Source organism: Colletotrichum paranaense (assembly GCF_030867605.1).
Source record: "Colletotrichum paranaense strain IMI 384185 chromosome Unknown Scaffold_3.1, whole genome shotgun sequence".
Taxonomy (NCBI): Eukaryota; Fungi; Ascomycota; class Sordariomycetes; order Glomerellales; family Glomerellaceae; genus Colletotrichum; species Colletotrichum paranaense.
This window is the reverse complement of record NW_026848961.1, coordinates 2033509-2050991: the sequence shown is the minus strand read 5'-3', so window position 1 is coordinate 2050991 and position 17483 is coordinate 2033509. Positions and strand designations below refer to the sequence as shown.

Here is a 17483-nt window from a genome sequence, read left to right as displayed (position 1 = left end):
GCAGTTCAGCTCCCTGACAAAACTACTTTTACCAATGTTGTGTTTTGAGATGATGCGTAGAAGATACATAGCACAGAATAGTTGGGTTGACTAAGTTCTCGAATCACTGCCTTATTCAAACACATCAACTAAAGTCAAAGAGTCTATTGTATCTTTTATACAAGCCCCGAAGGGTGGACATCCCTCCATCCCAACACCTCATTCAACCATGCTCACCACATTTTCAGCATTAGAAAAGCATAGCCAAGTTATGAAAGGCATTTAGAATGGCTGTTTGTCTAATGTTAGCATGTTGCCTTGGTGGTATTCGATCTTGAGGAAAGCTCACGTTGTCAGACGCAGGGGGAACCTCCTTGAGGAACTTGGGGCCAACAATGGGGATCTTCTATAGAGGGTGTTAGTTCTCAGGTGAGTCCACTTCGGAGACGCAGTCTGCCTTACAACAAGGATGTCGTTCTGAATTCTCGGGATGCCGGAGGTGTAGAAGAGGGCGGCAACACCGGCGGCAGCGCCGAAACCTGCAGCACGGGTTCCGCTAGCATCATAGGTTAGTTAATCCGTTCCGAATTTTCCAATTGTGTACAACTCTGTCTTATGGCGGTATCCGATAACTCCTCGTCGCCTCATGTCATCGTCTGTAACGTTCATGTCGGCGGAACAGTGGCAACGGCAATAAGAGTTTCTTGGGCCGAGAGTCGGAATCGTGATACTGAATGCCGTGCGAAGAGTCTAAGGGGCAACTCACAGCTTAACGACGGAGGCAATGGTCCAGCCACCAACGTTGGGGATTGTGTTGTACCTAGATCCAATCAGTCAGCCCACTGCTCTTTCGGTTCATTGCTCATCGCATGGAGTTTGTCTCGCGGTGTCGGGAATTCGGAGGCGCTTGAGCAGCCGTAGTCGAGAGGGATCGATCGTATGGGTATCGTAAGACGTACTTGGGGCCGAACTTGCTGCGGAAGGCAGGGTACAGAGTACCGACGCGGGCCTGCATTGCGATTTTGTCAATATTTTGTCATGTCTAAGTGGCCTCAGAAGTCTGAAGCAAGAGCGTGGAAGCTCAGGTAGCGGTTTGGCTTACGGGGGAAGGCATCTTGAATGTGGTGGTCGTGCGAACGAACTGTGGGGTGTTCAATTGCAGATGCAAAAGAGTGAGGTCGTGAAAGAATGGTGATGTTGCGCGAGTTTCTTAGCGGGAAAAGCCGGCCGGATTTCCAATGCGCCTCAGGCTACAGGCTGGGAGAGAACATTGAATCCCGGAGCCAATAGGCGTGCTGCCTCTGGTGGGCCCACAGTACGGTCTAGCGGAGCTCAACTCAGCCTTGCACCCAAATCCTCTCCTTCGCACCACCAGCTAGACCAGCGATCTCGGCCGATCGACAACTTTTGACCACAGCCATGGACAAGATTATTGACGTGCGCTTTGAGCGCGTTGAGAAAGCCCTTGCGGTTCTCATTGAGTCGGTATCCAAATATCATCCCCACGCCAAGCAGGCATTGGACCTCCACGAAGCAGACCATGACCTCACAAAAGGCCTCGACGAGGGTAAGCCTACCTCCGACACAAGCTGCCAGGCTCCCATGCTAATTCCACGATCACAGTTCAAATCCATCAAAACAACAATCTTCGCCTGCAGCAACTCCGAGCAACGACTACCTCCCTCGACACACAAATCAGAGAGACGCTCTCCAGTCTAGCAACAACACGGAAGGACATCACCACGACCCAAATCACCGTCCACCCCGAAGGACCCAACTACCCCGTGAAATATGACGAGCTCCTCAACTATGCCCGCCGTATCAGTAAAACCACTCTTCCGCCCGCAGCCCTCACAAACGGCGGCCTCACCGCCGGTGGAGGCTCTCCGGGCCCAGACCCGAACGCAAGCATGACCACCAACCCAAATACCCCCGGCGCAAACGGCCTCCAGAGCCAGCCCGTAAGCGCCGCTCCGACACCCAGCCAGAGCCAGACTCCAGGCCCCTCGGGCGGAGCAAACGGCAGCCCCGTCGGCGGATCGCAGGACCTCCTCTCAGGAACGCAGCAAACGACCGCGACCTCGCTACCCGACGGCCTGCGCAACCACCTCAACCCTCACTTCAACGCGACGTTCGTGCCCTGGCCGAGCGAGGGTATGATCCGCGGCGGCGCCATGGCCATGTATCAAAACCTCGCGGACTCGGGTACCGATCCCCGCGGCTACGATCCGCAGCAGATTGCCGAGGCGAAGCGGAAAGAGGAGGAGGAGCGCAAGGTCCGCGAGGAGCAGGAGAAGGCCGAGATTGAGAGGAAGAACCGGGAGTACGCGGAGAAGATGGAGAAGATTCGCCGCGAGCAGCAGGAGGCGTACCGGCGCGACAGTGTGGCTGCTGGCGCTGGTACCGGCGCCTCCTCGGCTGGCAAGAGCAAGCAGTTCCAGTTTACAAGTCTCATGGACGATGACGACGACGACGAGTAGCTAACGAGCCACTCTTTGGGGAATGTTGTACAACGTAATTCACACAAGACAAATCAAATGAAGAGAACTGTACATGCGCTGTTGTTTTACTCAAAGCTGGAGGCAGCTCGCTCCCGTCTACCAATCCCTGCCGTCTACCATTTAACAAGAACATCATTTTTTTTGAACCTCATGACCAACCACGCTCTGCTTCTAGGCCAAAGCGTGTCATCAGAACTACAATGCAACGCTCGGGGGACGAGAGTGAGTATTCGTACAGAAACGTTGATACAATAGCATGAACCTGTCGCCGCATGTTAACGCCCGAATGCAATGCCATTTAATCAATCTTGATGGAGGCGTAAATCTTCCTGACGAACCACCAACTTGCGAAGTAGCCAATGGACCCTGCGAAGCAACGTTAGTATGAGTCAAAGCTGAGAGGCGGCAGGCAAGCTTACCAGTAAGAATGAAGAACAAGAAGGAGATCAGAGCACTGTAGCCGACGTAGAGGACGGTACCCGCCAGGTTGCTCAAGTTCAGCTTGGTGAACAGGTACAAAAGGCAGTTGAGGAAGATGTAGCCACCACTCATACCCGCAGCAAGGAATGATCGCCACTGCCAGTTGTAGTTCTCGGCGCAGAGCAAGAAGTACACCATGAGAATGGTGACGGCAGCAGTTGTAACGATCATGAGACCGTACGAGAGGAACAGGAAGCCGAACATGTAATAGATACGGCTGAACCAGACGGAGCTCATGATGAAGTAGAGTTCGACAAAGATGGCACCAAAGGGCAGGAGACCGACAATGAGCATGCTGGGAATCGGTCTGAGATAGGAGGTGGCAGGAGGAATCTGGCGAGGAATTTGGTTGGTCTTGACAGGCGCCTCAATGGGAGATGCGCGGAAACCCATCCAGGATCCGGCGAACGACAGAGGCACCGACAGGATGAACCAGATGGCAATGATGACCAGCATGGTAGTGAAGGGCACGGCACCGGAAGACTGTTTCGCCCAGAGGAAGAGATCGAGGAAGAAGAAGGCACCAAATACGATGCTTGGCACCAGAATCGGAGTCAGCGCAATGTTCATCTTCCACTTCTCGCCCTGCAGCGATTTGTATGTTCTCGCCGAGATGTAACCGCCCACAAAGCCCAAGATGGTGTAAAGAAGCAGGATGATTGTTCCGAGGGATCCACGGTTAGAGGGCGACAAGAAGCCGAGAAGGGCGAAGCAGATGGTGAAGCCCGTCATGACAAAAAGCTGAACACCGTTTCCGAGCAGGACCGAGAGCAGAAGAGGGTTCGAAGGGTTGCGGAAGACGTCTCCGTGGACTAACTTCCATCCCGAATCCTCCTGTACGCCATCTTCTAGCGCCGAAGTACCAGAGAGGTCATCCAAGTTGATCTGGTCAAGGCGGTTGTACCTCGCGATATCCTTCTTCAGAGCTCTGACGAGAATAGACATTACGGTAAGGATCAGAATGATGACGATAATTGCGGTGTCAACGAGCCAGAACCAGTGGATCTTGGGATCGAATACGTGCAGGTACTTGTCCCAACGGGTAGCCCAAGCTGTCTTGGACTCGATCCAGAACACCGAGTACGAGAACTTGACCTCCTTCTCAGTGCCGTCTTCCTCGAAGATGATGGGCTCCATCTGGTTATTGCAGTCGAGCAGACCCGGGTAGGCACGCGAGCTCGGCTCGACAACGACACCGACGACGCGCAACTGCGACTGATCGCCGTTGACGGCGTGGTATTCAACGTTGATGTCGTAGTGATTGTTGAAGATGACGTTGCCGTTCTCGTCCTCGCCGCCCATCAAGAACCCAGGGTTGTAGAAAGTTGTGTTCGTAAAGTCATCGTAAATCTGCTGTCCGGCGGGCAGGCCGTCCACAAGCCAGTTCAAGCTGTAGCCCTGCTCGATGCGGCGCTTGACAAAACCGACGGCCGCCGGGGGGTATTTCTGGATGCAAAGCGGCTTGCACTTCTCGTCGTTCTTCATGCGCAGCTCGAATGGCGAGGTCATGATGCGATCTCCGAAGAGAATACTGCCCAGGCTCTCCGATACATACTCAGGACGGGGTTCGGGCTCGCAGAACTTGAAGCCAGGATGGTAGTAGTCGTAGGAAACAATTGAGTGCAATCGAGAATCGGAGGGAGCGGCGACCGGCTTGATGCTGTTCACGTAGAGAGGAACGACGTCGCCCTTCTTGTAGGAGGTAGGCGCAACACCTGGCAAGTAGAAGGCGGAAGCGAGCTGTGGGATAGCCAGCAAAGAGGCCACGAGCGCCGACGAAGGCGCCATGTCTCGTAGTTGCATCGTGTCGAGATGTTAGAGCTCTGCCCAAAAGTTGCGATCAGTCTTGGTACTTTGCGAATGAGAAGAGGGTGGCCAAAGGCAAAGTAGCGTGAAACATGAAACCGATGGGAATAGCTACCCCGATAGATGGATCGCGATTACGTACCCTTGGTTCTCGGTAAGGTCCAGGTAGCGCAAAGCGGCTTATAGCCCGTGGATCATCCGGGTTCCGTCTGCACCTGGATGATGGTGGTAAAAGCGGTTCGTCAAGAACACGACGAGCTCGCGGTGATGTTTGTGCAAGAAGCAGAGTTGCTCTATGGTGGACAGATGGCCAATTGCCTTTGTTGTGTCAGGTCCGGGAGCTTCGTATCTCATTTACAGGAGCTCCTACTGCCTCTCGAACAACTGTCCCAAATGTGGCTTAGTCACCATGCACCCCTGCAGCTCAGCTCCTGAAGTACATACACATAGGTACCTTCAATCACACCCGACTGGACCAGCCGGAACATTGTCTGTCCGGGGTCTTTCGGCTGCCCGGTACCTTGGGCCTGAGGAACCCAGCGTGGAAACATCCATACCTAGGTAAGGTACTTGGCGGAGACCGGTGGTCGGGGTCCACAAGGTCCGATGCACCGGTCCCCGCAATAGCGCAGATCGGTTTAGCAGTTGCAAAAAAAAAAAAATCCTGCACCGCGCTCTTGTTCCGTTGCGGTCTCAAGTTTTTCAACGAACAACATACAGCATCGCCAGATTCAAAATGGCGGCACCAAGCACCCTTCCAGCGCTGCTGGATTCTTTGACGCAGTCATTGACGACATCACTCGACGCGGCACCAAAAGGCTCCATTGCGCCGCCTCAAAATGGAATTTCACTTCTCGATACCAAGAATGAGCTTCTTGCTTCCTACCTGCAAAATCTGGTCTTCTTGATCCTTCTGAAGTTGCGCAACGCCAAGAAGCAATCCAGCGACGACGACAATGCCGGCGGAACTATGGAGACGGTTGTCAAGAAGCTGGTCGAACTCCGACTGTACCTCGAGAAGGGTGTCCGGCCCCTTGAAGACAAGCTGCGTTACCAGATCGAGAAGATTCTTCGCGCCGCGGACGACGCCGAACGGAACACCCAAGCAGTCAAGGCCGCGCAAGGTGCAGGCTCTGACGACTCCGACGACTCTGCTTCTGACGGAGAATCCGGCAGTGACGAAGAGGAGGAGGAGGAGATGAAGGCAGCCCACCTTCAAGCTCGGCCAGATGCCTTTGTCAGACCCGCCGCTGCCTCCTCTGCTGTTGCAACCGCGGCGAAGAATGGAGTCTACCGACCCCCGAGAATTGCGCCTACCATCATGCCCTCTGAGCGCAAAGAGAAGTCTGATCGCCGCCCACTCAAGTCTCACACCATGGACGAGTTCATCGAGCACGAGCTGTCGACTGCTCCCATCGCCGAGCCCAGTATCGGAACGACTATTGTCAATGGTGGTCGCAGGATGAAGACGGCCGCGGACCGCAAGACGGAAGACGAGCGTCGCGAATACGAAGAAGCCAACTTTACTCGCCTCCCCACGTCGAGCAAGAAGGCAAAGAAGGAGGAGGCTATGCGTACCGGCAACGGCAAGCGTATGCAATTCGGCGGAGAGGAGTGGAGAGACCTCGGCGAAGGCGTCGACCGAATCAACAGACTCACGGCCCGCAAGAGCGGTGGCGGCAGCAGCCGCGACATCCTCGACAAGAGCCGGAAGCGTGGCCGGGACACTGCGGACGGACCCAGGGGCAGTGGCCAAGTCGAGATGGGCGAGAGATTCCAGAAGAAGGCCAAGATGTTGGAGGCGGGCAGACGCGACAGAGGCAAGCGATAGACGGAGATACCCACGATATACACGGAGCAGCAGCAGCATTAGCAGCGGCCATCACAAAAAGCTGTGCCGAGGTTCTAGGAGCCAATTCATTCCCGGTTCGTTCAACTTTAAAAAAGGAATGAATCACCTCATTGTGTTCCTGTCTGTGTGTCATGTGTGTGAGATGCGCTTCAAGCGTGTTCCTGGATTTTTCAACTGTTTGGTGGTGCTGAACCAGGCTGGCAGCGCTAAGGCAGGCCGGGAAAAGGCGGAAGGGGATCCGATCGGCCACTGATCTCCAAAATCCCCGACGAGAAAAATGCCTCTTTAGCTCTAGACTGCCGCGACGGCCCAACCAGCTTCACTGACCAAGGCCTTGGTTCTCCCTTGGTTCTCGGACTATGCACCAAGGCCCTGCCATGTTGAGCCAGTCCGACCTTGATTCCCATGTCAATTTCTCTTCATCTTTACCCTTCACACAGACGCTGTATCTGTAAGGTATACTTCGTACACAGAGTTTCTGTCATGGCATTGGGTCGTCCTTTTATCCCGGAAGAAATACTGCGTGGTTTTCCCAACGACTGGACCGGATGACGGCCCAAGCCCCCCCCCCCCCCTGAATTGTCCCCGTATGTGTCCAATTAGGGAGACATCTGGCGAGACTGAGCCAAACCCTCGTCTTCACATGCTTCAATGCGGGCGTTTCAATGGGTTCCCTAGCGTTCTTGGTGACGTCAATTGTCGATAATCGGGTGGGCCTGTTCGCCGGTCGTCTCAGTCTCACCTCACCTTACAGGCTCACCTTGGCAGCAGCTACCTACTCACTGCCTACCAGCAGCAGCGGCAGCGGCAGTACTAGCACCAGGGGAAATGGGAAGGAGAGCTCACATGCCAGCTACCTGCCCAGAGCTCCCGAAGCTCCCTAGGCTCATCACTCATCCACAGATAGGTAGCAAAAGTAAGTAGTTCGGAAAGTACCTACTCCGTTTGACACACATAGGGTTTAATACAGCTTCGTGCCCTCTCCCTTCCTTCGCATCGTAGCTCATCGTGATCAACACCTTTTGCTTCACTCCAAACACACACCCAGCTGTACCAGCTGCTGTACACCTGCTCCCCAACACCACCGATTCCCTCCAAGGCTTGCGGCCTACTTGCCACGATGCCGTCCGAATCTCGTGTAGAGAATCCCTTCTTCCACCCCTTCCTCTTCGTCTTCCAGATATGGCAATGGTTCGCCGATAAAATCTTCTCGCCCACCCCTCCTGAGCCCAGCACTCGCCTCAGTCGACCCAAGGTTGCTGTCATTGGAGCTGGTATCACTGGTGTTACTTCCGCCGCGCACTGCATTGGCCATGGTTTTGATGTGGTCATCTTCGAGGCCGGTGGCCGCGAGAACCTCGGTGGTATCTGGAGTGTACGTTGCCCATTGAAGCCCAACACCCCCATGCTTGGTACTAACGAATCACACAGAAAGTGAACAACTCGTCCAGTCTTCAAATCCACTCCATGATGTTCCGCTTCCACCCCTCGGTCAAGTGGGAACGCGGGTATCCCGACAGACAGCAGATCCTAAGCCAGGTAAAGCAGCTTTGGCAGAAATATGGACTTGAGACACGCACCAAATTCAACACACCCGTGGAAAAGGTCTATCAGGATGAGAAGGGCAGATGGGTCGTCAACAATACTGCGAATGGCCACTTCGAAGGCGTTATCGCCGCTGTTGGTACCTGTGGAGAGCCCAAGATGCCCCAGCTCCCGGGGATGGAGAAGTTCAAGGGCAACATCTACCACTCCAGCCAGCTTACTGGGTATGTATGTTCCCCACCTTTGGCCCCAAGTTTGCTAACCAAATTCACAGCAAGAACGCCAAGGGCAAGAAGCTCGTCGTCATCGGAGGTGGTGCCAGCGCCGTTGAAGCTCTGGAGTTTGCTGTGGATGAGGAAGCTGAGAAGACTTCCATTCTGTCTCGCAGCGATAAGTGGATCATCCCTCGCAATCCCATCGTGAACATGCTTCTTGCTATGAACATCCTCGGTCAAGAGACTCGTCTCTCTTGGATCCCGGAGACGCTGCTTCGCAAATTTTTCTACCGAGACCTGCAAGACATCGCACCGTACGACAAGGGCATCTACATGGATACGCCAATGGTAAATAGCCATGTCATGGAGACCATCCGGTCCGGCCACGCCGAGTGGGTTCGCTGCGATATTGAGGGCTTCACGGCGGAAGGTGTGATTGTCAATAGACGCGCTCAAGGTGTACCCAAGGGCGGCCCTGGCAGAAGACAGGTCATCCCGGCCGATATCATCGTCATGGCCACTGGATTTAAGCGCCCGTCCCTGGAATTCTTGCCTGATGACTGCTTCAACGAGCCGTACTCGCCTCCCAACTGGTATATCCAGACTTTCCCTCCAAACCACCCGTCTATCTCAGCTATCAACTGGTAAGCATCTTGCTAACAGCTCCTGCGAATGAACTTGGCCCTAACAACTTACAGCACGTACGTTGCTGCTATCGGCACGGTCGGAAACTGGCACATCGGCATCTATACCAGAATCCTTCTGATGTTCCTCATTGACCCGTTGACAAGACCCCATCCCTTCTGGATGAAGGCCTGGATCGAAATGACCAAGCTTCTGAAATCCGCGTCGCCTACCGGTGCTTTCGACTTCTTCACTTATCTCGAGCTCATCTGGTGGTTCGCCTTCAGTGTTACCTTCAACCCATTCCGCTGGAAGTGGGCATTCTTCGTCTTTTTCGGATTGGGCTTCATGCTTCCTAAGCGCGTCGTTGAGGTTGAGAGTCGGATTCGCAACGGAATGGGTTTCCATGAGGATGTCGGACGCGATGTAGGACACAGCATTTAGAAAAATGCCAAGCGTGCTCCAATTCGCGACTGAGTAACAGCCGACAAGGAGCTCTTTGAAGTTAGTCCTCACATGGTCACCTGGGCGTTGGTGTTTCACAAAAGCCCTGGAGAGAGTCTGCAAGCAAAATGCATCGTGTACGATAACTGGCATGGATTAACGAGACTTTCGAAATGAGACATCGCTGCTAGCTTAGGTTCCTCATCATTCACTCCATACCAAACCAACCAAAGTTGTCTGCCACGCTGCGCATCCCACCAGTGTCCGTTGTGGAACATGTCTATCAGGACGAGGGCTCGATTGATCCCAAAACCGCGGAGCTCCTAGCACGTTGGGCCCTTGGGGATTCTGCAGCCGAGTCCTCAGCACTATGGGACGTTTTCGTGTCCCTCGGTTCGGGGGTTGAGCCACAAAAGTTAAAGAGAACCAATCGCTGACCACATCCTTAGACCTAGTTTCACGCAACGAAGCTCTTCCGCCCTGCGTGTGGATCATCGGTAGAGACACGCTCCCCGGACTTCCAGCTCGGGCTAGCATCGCATCCGGCAAGTCCGCTTCAGTCGGCCGTGAAAACGCCACATTTCCGTTTTGAGAAGCATCACATATCAGCAACTTTCAGCTCTGGTACAGGCATTCCAACTCTGCGGTGCTGAGTTTCAATAGTCACAACACCTGCAAGCCTCGTAGCTTTCTTTTCTGCCAATGGGTGCGATCTTCACGCGTTTGTGGAGATGATTCTAAACTTCATCCGCTCGCGGGTTAGCTCTGCAAAGGTTACACATCTCTAGCAGCCGGAGGCACCGACGACCCATCAGATAGAAGTGCCGGTTCGAACGGTCGCATCGCCAAACATCGCTCACTTCTGTAAGCGGGGAATGCCATTTTGAGAACCCGTCATCGAGGCCAGCCAGCCACAAAGGTGATAACGTTTTCACAGCACAACTATTTTCACATTAACATGCATTTCTGAAGCTCCTGCTGCATACACCAACCATCTGTTCGGGAAGAGGGGTTGTCCGTTCATCGAGACATGATTCGGATTATCAAACATCTCATTCCCCCTCCTTCAGCGCAGACTTGACTGTCTTAGGACACATCTTTCTTGCGTAACATCCCATTGGCTCTAGGAACGAAGCTCAGTCGGCAGACCGAGGTGAACTTTACCATGCCCTTGGTGCTATTCTGCGATGCGAGCATCTTGAGGGAATTGCGTTAAATTTCTTGGGCCACTCATGGTCAACCTGGGGACGCCCGTGTCTCACACGAGCAATATGATCTTCAGCCCTTGTAAAAACTCGGGATACCCGTTGACCTCATCCATGCTGGTGTACGAGAAGAAGACGCTTTTCGGGATCCCTTGATACTAGCCAAGCTGCTTATAAGTTGAAGCAATATTCCCATAAACTTGGGAAAGCTTCAGGACTGCCCATCTGAGAATGCTTGGATTCCGCAGAAACCCATTGAGTGTGTTTACTTTCCCCTCGTTCCACTGCCAACATTACCCCATGAATAATCCCCGCTGAAGTGTACGTCTTCAAACAGGTCGTAGGAAGCCCTCGAACTCCTCATCTATCTTGTCGGTCAGCTCAGACAGCCAGTCTATCGACGACGTACCAACAGTAGCAGACACAAAGATGTCCGTCTACGCAACTTCCAACCAGGGCTCTTTGGCCCGAAACTCCATCAAGCAGGAGTCCAGCGCCGTACACATTGACGAAGTTAACGTCAGCGACGCTTCAAGGTCGTCGTCTATCAGCTTGGACGCCTTGACCATGGTCGCCTCCAACGACGGCCACATGTCATACCGCGTCGTGCGTGTCATTGACACGGCCAGACGTATCCAGAAGAAGCTCGTCCGCGAGGTCGAGGAAGTCACCCACAATCACTTCCAGACCATCGATCTAGACGCTTACCTGGCATACATCTCCGATGAGCGTCTGACACACATGCCTCCCAAGGGCAGTCAGTGGGATCGCGTCTTGAAGTCGGCCGAGTTCTTCGGTCTTCAGCTGGACGAATACTCGCGCCACATCCAGTCCTTCATCGAGGGCTGCTCGCTTGTGCGCGACACAGCGTTGGCTACTTGCTACCTATTGCTTGAGGTAAATCAAATAGTCTTACAACTCCCCGGCTACGATGCCGACGCTGACACTTCCCCAACCAGCTCGGACACGATCAAGCACAGGCACTGGAGCCCACCTTCAATGCTCTGTATGAGCTTGGCTCAGTGCTCGGTCACGCCATCAGACTCAACGGCATGTTCACCGCAAGCGATGCCATCCGCTACGAGCTGAGTCGCATCTTTGATAGCATGCTCAAGCTCGTCGGTGATGTTACCCTCTACTATCGCTCCCGGATCAACAGCATCTACAGCGGTTCGGTGACGATTAACTTTGACGCCCAGTTCGGCTCACAGATCACCAGGATCTGGACCCAGCGAGAGAACCTCTTCAACCACATGTGGCAGTACAAACTCGGTTCCAAGAACCGCCGACTAGACATCACCACACTTCGTCGTCACTTGCTCCCTACACGGGAATCAGCAAAGTCTCATGTGTATGGGCGTGTTGCCGATCGCAAGTTGCGTGTCGATGGGACATGCGAGTGGCTTTCGCATGACTTGCATGACTTCCTCAGCAGTGATGACAAGATCTTTACTGTTACTGGCGGAGAGGGCTGCGGCAAAAGTATGCTTGCCGCATGGGTACGGGAGAGGCTGGAACGCCCGATCAACCGTGTCCAGTATGAGACTATCTCCTACACATTCTGTAAGTTCTCTCGGTGTTTATACGCTCCGCGAGTGATGCATGAGCTGATGTTTGGGCCCTAGCAACCGATATCCCTTCGGAGACAACCCCCATCGCCTTCCTCAAGAGCCTCTTGTCTCAGCTCCTCGAGATTAACGTTGGTGATGTCGCTCTCTTTGAGAAGCTCGAAGCCATCTTTGATCATGCTTCGCCCTACCACAACAGCGCAAAGCTAGAGAGTGACCTATGGGAGGCCCTCGACTCGAGCTTATCTTCAATTAACAGTAAGAAGGTCAATCTCAGCATCATCATCGACGGTCTCGATGAGGTCTCAGGTGGCGCTACCAAGGCAGGGGAGCTTCACAAGCGCCTCCACGCCAGCATAGGAAAGCTTCCCAGGACCCAAGCAGTGACATTCTCACGGCCCATCTCACACCTTGGCGGCAGCGGTTGCAAGCACGTAGTCGTCACCCCTGATCACGTTCGGGACGATATTGAGCTTTATCTCGCCAACAGACTTGGGCGAAGCTGCTGCTTTGTGGCACAGAGCGAACAGGCAAGAAGGGACTTGCTTTGCCAGCTTGCGGACCAGGCCAAGGGTTCGTTTCTATTTGCCTACCTTGCCAGAAGGCTTTTCTCCGCAGTCTCGGACTTTGGAGTCTTCAGAGGCATCATCGCTGGCTGCAAATCCGACGTCAAAGCCGTCATTGGAGAGTTGATGAAGAAGGTCAACCTCAAGGAGGAGTACGGCGAGAGCAAGACCTACAACCTATTGACGTTCATGGTCACCGCCCAGCGCCCGCTCACACTCGGTGAGATGACAGACCTCCTGGGAGTCTCGTTGTCGACACGCACTGTTTCTTCTGGTGCTGATGTCAAGGGGCCTGTAAGCAACACCCAAGGTCTTGTGGTGATCCGCCACGGTACTCTGCGGTTCAAGCACTCCACCATCAGGAAGTACGTCCAGAGCCTTTGCGGCTCAACCCTCATGTCTCTTCACGACTCCCACCGCCACCTCACCATGGCCCTCCTTCTCTTTGCCAAGACCAAGTTCAGCAATTATACTTGTGAGCCGTCGATGGAACTGGTTGCCGAGGAGACTTTCCATGAGTGCTTCCAAGCGTACCACATCGTCAGCTACATGGTGCGCCACTGGGTTTCCCATTTCCGCTCATCGTCACTTTGCGGCCAAAACGGCACCATCACCTTGACTTCCGAGTTCAAGGATGTTTTCCCCGACTCCATCTTCTTCACAATGCTGGAATGGCACTACTGGCAAACACAGTACGCCATCAAGGAGACCATTGAGATGCATAGCCTGAGTCTCCGGATCCGTTCTACTTGTTTCGGCGAGAAGAACCGATCATACCTCCAAAGTCTCATCATCCTCGGAAGCCTGCACCGGAGTCAGTCTGAGCATGCTTTCGCGGCCGAGTTCTTTTACAAGGCTTCGCATCTTGGGCAGACTATCCTTTACAAGTTCAGCCCTCTCGTGGTTTCATGCACGAACCTGTTCCTCACTTGCACCGAGACTCTCACCTTCACCAAGCGCACTCAAACGGTTACGCACCGTGAAGAGATGATCAAGTTCATGATTGAGATCTCCAAGAGCAAGCAGGGAGCCCGCAGTGATGCCGTCATCAAATGGTATGAGGCGCTCGCTAAACTCTACATCGATATCAAGGAAGAAGAGCTTGCGATGTCTATCTACAGCGAACTTCATATCATAATTACCGCCCGTTTCGGCAAGGGCTCGAAGAAGGAGGGGTCAATTGCCGAAGCCATCTCAGGCATGACCGTCGTTCTGAAGGCTAGCGACAAGAAGATCCACAACCATAGCCAGTGGCACTCGCTCTTGTTCGACACTGCGGACGATTTGTCGTTCACCGACGTCCGTCGCATCAAGATTCTCATCAGCCTAGCTGTGGAGTATGAGTCCAAGGGCCACCTAATTCAAGCTGAGAGGCTATACATCAGCCTCTGGCGGGGCATTCTCGAAGTCTGCCGTACTAGCAAGGTGACAATCGAGCTTCACATTCAGAAGATCAACATTGCCATCGAGTACATCAACTTCCTCAAGCGCGTCAAGCGAACGGAGGAGGCTTGCAACATCATGATTTGCGTCTGGGCCGAGTACGAGAACCAGTCCTTTGAGTCCGAGATTATCATGATTCGCCTTAGGGAACTTGGTATTCTTGCGAAGTCTTTCGGCATCCTCAGCGTATCCATGTCCATCCTCAAGAAAGTCTGGGGCTGGTTCAAGGAGAGGAAGACTGTCGAGAGCGAAGAGGCTCAATCCACTACCACCATCATCACGGAGGTCGTCGAGGAGATCACCGAGACCTATGTCGAGACCAAGACAACCACCACCGTCGTTGAGACCGTCACCAGGGAGATCTGGGAGACCAACTACCAACGGTGCCGTGGTCGCAAGGCCGATAGAAATTTCTTCAAGTCTTGCTTGGCGATGGTCAACCTCTATCTCAAGCTTGAGAATTGGGCCGAAGCCGAGGTTGTGATTCGCCAGTCTCTCGAAATCACTTGGAAGGGCGTCTTGTCAGTCGACTCCAAGTTGACCATCGAGGGCGAGTTCATCTCCGAGCGCATACTTGTCGCACAGCGTCTTGCTCTCTGCTATCATCGCCAAAGACAATTCGAGAAAGCGGATGCGATCTATCTCCGAATCTTTAACGCCTGTTTCTCGACCCTCAAGGCCGACAATGTGTTGATCTTCGAGGCGGCCGAGGCCCTGGTTCAGTTCTATGAAGACTTCCACCGTCACGAGAAGGTCATTGACATCTACGTCAAGCTCCTGCAGCATTACCGTAGACATTTGTCATCTGGTCACAGCCTGCAAGTCAGTATTCTCTACAAGCTCGCTGCCGTCTACCACAAACTTGGCCGCAGAGAAGCTTATGACTGCTACGGCGAAATCGTCACCATCTTCTCCAAGGACGGGTGCTGCCATGGAAGTGCACTAGATGCAGCCATCATCGTCCTGAACCACTACCACGCTGAGAAGCGCTGGGCTGAGCTGCAGAAGATTTGCGTCACGCTCTGGACCACGTTTGTTCATCACAATCGTGAGATCAAGTTCACGCAGGAGATCGTTGAGCTCATTTACGAGCGATACCGATATGTCCTTGAGTTCCACGCCAAGGTCGAGTTCTCGGTTCGCTACAAGCTCACGATTGAGTATCGCGAGACCGCGACCAAGGTCTTTGGCGCCAATGCTGCCATCGTCATCAAGGCTGTGATCGCTCTGGCGGAGTTGTGTGAGACTTCCGAGGAGCACTACCACGAGTCCATTACCATCTACGAGGAGGTTATCAAGAAGACTACGACCACCAACGTTATCTCAGAGACCACCGTCAGGACGATCAAGAAGCGTCTATCGAAGCTCTACGTGACTGTCATCACAACCAACAAGGTGACGACCACCACAACCATCGATCGTGCGATCGGAGTCAGTCTTGAGATATACGCCCAGCTGAAGATTGAGTTCGGCTGGTGGCACGAGAAGACTCTGTCCAAACTCAAGGAAGTCGTCTTGCTGTACAAGAAGATTGGTAACAAGGAGGCTCACTCCTCCATCGCCCAGCTTCTACAGGTCTCTATCATTGAGATCATCACTACTGTCAAGATCTCTATGAACCTCCATGCGTCAGCCAAGACGCTGGCGTCCATTTACCTGTCTGCGGGCATGGTCCACTATGGCCAGGATCTTCTCCGACAGCTGCGATACCTGCTTCTCTTCCCTGGATTCGAAGGCGGAGAGAAGGATGTCAACATCAAGATTTCCGGCCAGTCGAGCAAGGTGTACCTTGTATTCTTGATCTCGTTTGAGCAGGCTCTCAACGGAGATGCCAAGGTACGGTACAGCTTCTCAGAGCTGATGGCAGATGTGCTCCTCGAGACAGTTCTCTACGAGCAGTACATGTCTGTTATGGCTACGTGCACCGATTCGACAAGGATCGAGACGATCATTGAGCCAGCAGCCCGCCTCCGCTTCGTCTGGCAGTCCCGTGGCCGCAACGGTTTCGTGGATGTCCTTGACAAGAAGCTCTTCGCCCTGTTCACCTCGCGTTACTTCAAGTCTTCAAGCTCCCAAGACGACAGGAATGCCACATTCGCCTTCTACGTCGCGCTTCTCAACGAGATCGGCGGTGGCATTGCCGATAGGGGTACTGTCGACTTTGGTCTGGTGTCCTGCAAGGCCGCCTACACTGCTGTCAGAAGACTCATGGTTGAGGAGAAGGACTTTGTCAGAGCTCAGAAAGTCGCGCAATGTGGATTTGACTTTGCGCAATCCCAGCGATTCTATCACCAGCGCAACTGCTACGTTTGGGGCTTTCGTTTCGCCGAGGTCCTGGCTGGCATCCGCGTAGACACGTGGAAGTCTGCCGGCAATCAACAGCAGGATGAGCTGCTGTCTATCAGCCGCAACATCTTGCAACATGTGATGACGGTCTTGAGAGACGATAAGGTCGAGTTTACTAGCCTTCGCTTCGAGGACATTTCCGGACTTGTTCGCCTCCTTGGCGAGCAGAAGAACTGGGCAGAACTCGAGGTAAGTTTCATACAGTCTTCAACGACTCACAGCTTTGTGCTCTATACTAACTGTTCCTTTTCAGAGCCTTCTTACCTCGCTTTGGCGATCCAGAGAGGTCCAGCGCAACTGTGGCGTGTGGTCTCCTGATATCGTGCTGACAATCGGCTCCCTGTTGGTCAACGCGCACGAGCTTGCGGGTCACCTAGACCAAGCCATCACCCTCTGCGAAACTATATACTACAACGTTCGTCAGTCTCGTGGTGGCTTGGATTCTTCCGCATTCTACTTCTCGAACCGCCTAGCCTACCTCCTGCGCCACGCCAAGCGTCTTCGCGATGCTGGACGTGTGCACCTGGATGTTGTGTGCGATCTTGACGAGCACCTTTCCGCAAGTCAAGGCGCGGATAAGGATGAGCGTCTTCGTGCCGCGGCTGACATGCATCTCGACGGCATGCGACGATGTGGCTGGGCCACCCGCGGTGACGTGAGAAACACAAGTGAGATCCTCGAGAGACTGAGAGGATATGGTAAGCTCAACGTGCCGTCCATTGAGAATTGGTCGGCAGCGGATGAGAAGAAGGAGACGAGCCTTGTGTGGCCCGAGACGATCAAGTGGGATCTCGGTAAGCCCGAGACTGAGGTCCAGGCGCCGAAGAAGAGAGATTTGTTGTCTCCGGCCAAGGAGCGATGGAGTCGCTTGGGATTCAGGCGGCTCGGGTCCGAGGTGGCGCACTAAAT

At 53.7% G+C, this 17483-nt stretch overlaps 6 protein-coding genes across 6 annotated transcripts; 4 read left to right on the top strand and 2 right to left on the bottom strand.

The window, feature by feature from the left end:
* Positions 1-261: 261 nt before the first annotated feature.
* CPAR01_04243 (uncharacterized protein) lies at positions 262-1093 on the bottom strand (the record flags this gene model as incomplete). The annotated part of the gene is made up of 6 exons (XM_060488524.1): positions 262-270; positions 329-385; positions 442-535; positions 746-799; positions 939-988; positions 1082-1093. The coding sequence occupies 6 exons, from the start codon at positions 1091-1093 to the stop codon at positions 262-264; spliced, it is 276 nt and encodes a 91-aa protein (XP_060352730.1).
* A 305-nt stretch (positions 1094-1398) lies between these two features.
* Positions 1399-2459, top strand: CPAR01_04242 (uncharacterized protein; the record flags this gene model as incomplete). Its single annotated transcript, XM_060488523.1, has 2 exons — positions 1399-1546; positions 1603-2459. 2 exons carry the CDS (start codon positions 1399-1401, stop codon positions 2457-2459), a joined length of 1005 nt encoding a protein of 334 aa, XP_060352729.1.
* Positions 2460-2778: 319 nt separating this feature from the next.
* Positions 2779-4763, bottom strand: CPAR01_04241 (endomembrane protein 70; the record flags this gene model as incomplete). Its single annotated transcript, XM_060488522.1, has 2 exons — positions 2779-2846; positions 2900-4763. The coding sequence occupies 2 exons, from the start codon at positions 4761-4763 to the stop codon at positions 2779-2781; spliced, it is 1932 nt and encodes a 643-aa protein (XP_060352728.1).
* A 739-nt stretch (positions 4764-5502) lies between these two features.
* On the top strand, positions 5503-6597 carry CPAR01_04240 (Sas10/Utp3/C1D family protein; the record flags this gene model as incomplete). The annotated part of the gene is made up of 1 exon (XM_060488521.1): positions 5503-6597. The coding sequence occupies one exon, from the start codon at positions 5503-5505 to the stop codon at positions 6595-6597; it is 1095 nt and encodes a 364-aa protein (XP_060352727.1).
* A 1042-nt stretch (positions 6598-7639) lies between these two features.
* On the top strand, positions 7640-9446 carry CPAR01_04239 (monooxygenase; the record flags this gene model as incomplete). Its single annotated transcript, XM_060488520.1, has 4 exons — positions 7640-7993; positions 8050-8387; positions 8438-9022; positions 9077-9446. Coding segments are annotated over 4 exons (1647 nt in total), but the record flags the coding sequence as incomplete, so codon positions are not given.
* A 1634-nt stretch (positions 9447-11080) lies between these two features.
* CPAR01_04238 (uncharacterized protein) lies at positions 11081-17481 on the top strand (the record flags this gene model as incomplete). Its single annotated transcript, XM_060488519.1, has 4 exons — positions 11081-11548; positions 11611-12214; positions 12277-16763; positions 16828-17481. The coding sequence occupies 4 exons, from the start codon at positions 11081-11083 to the stop codon at positions 17479-17481; spliced, it is 6213 nt and encodes a 2070-aa protein (XP_060352725.1).
* Between the last annotated feature and the right edge of the window lie 2 nt (positions 17482-17483).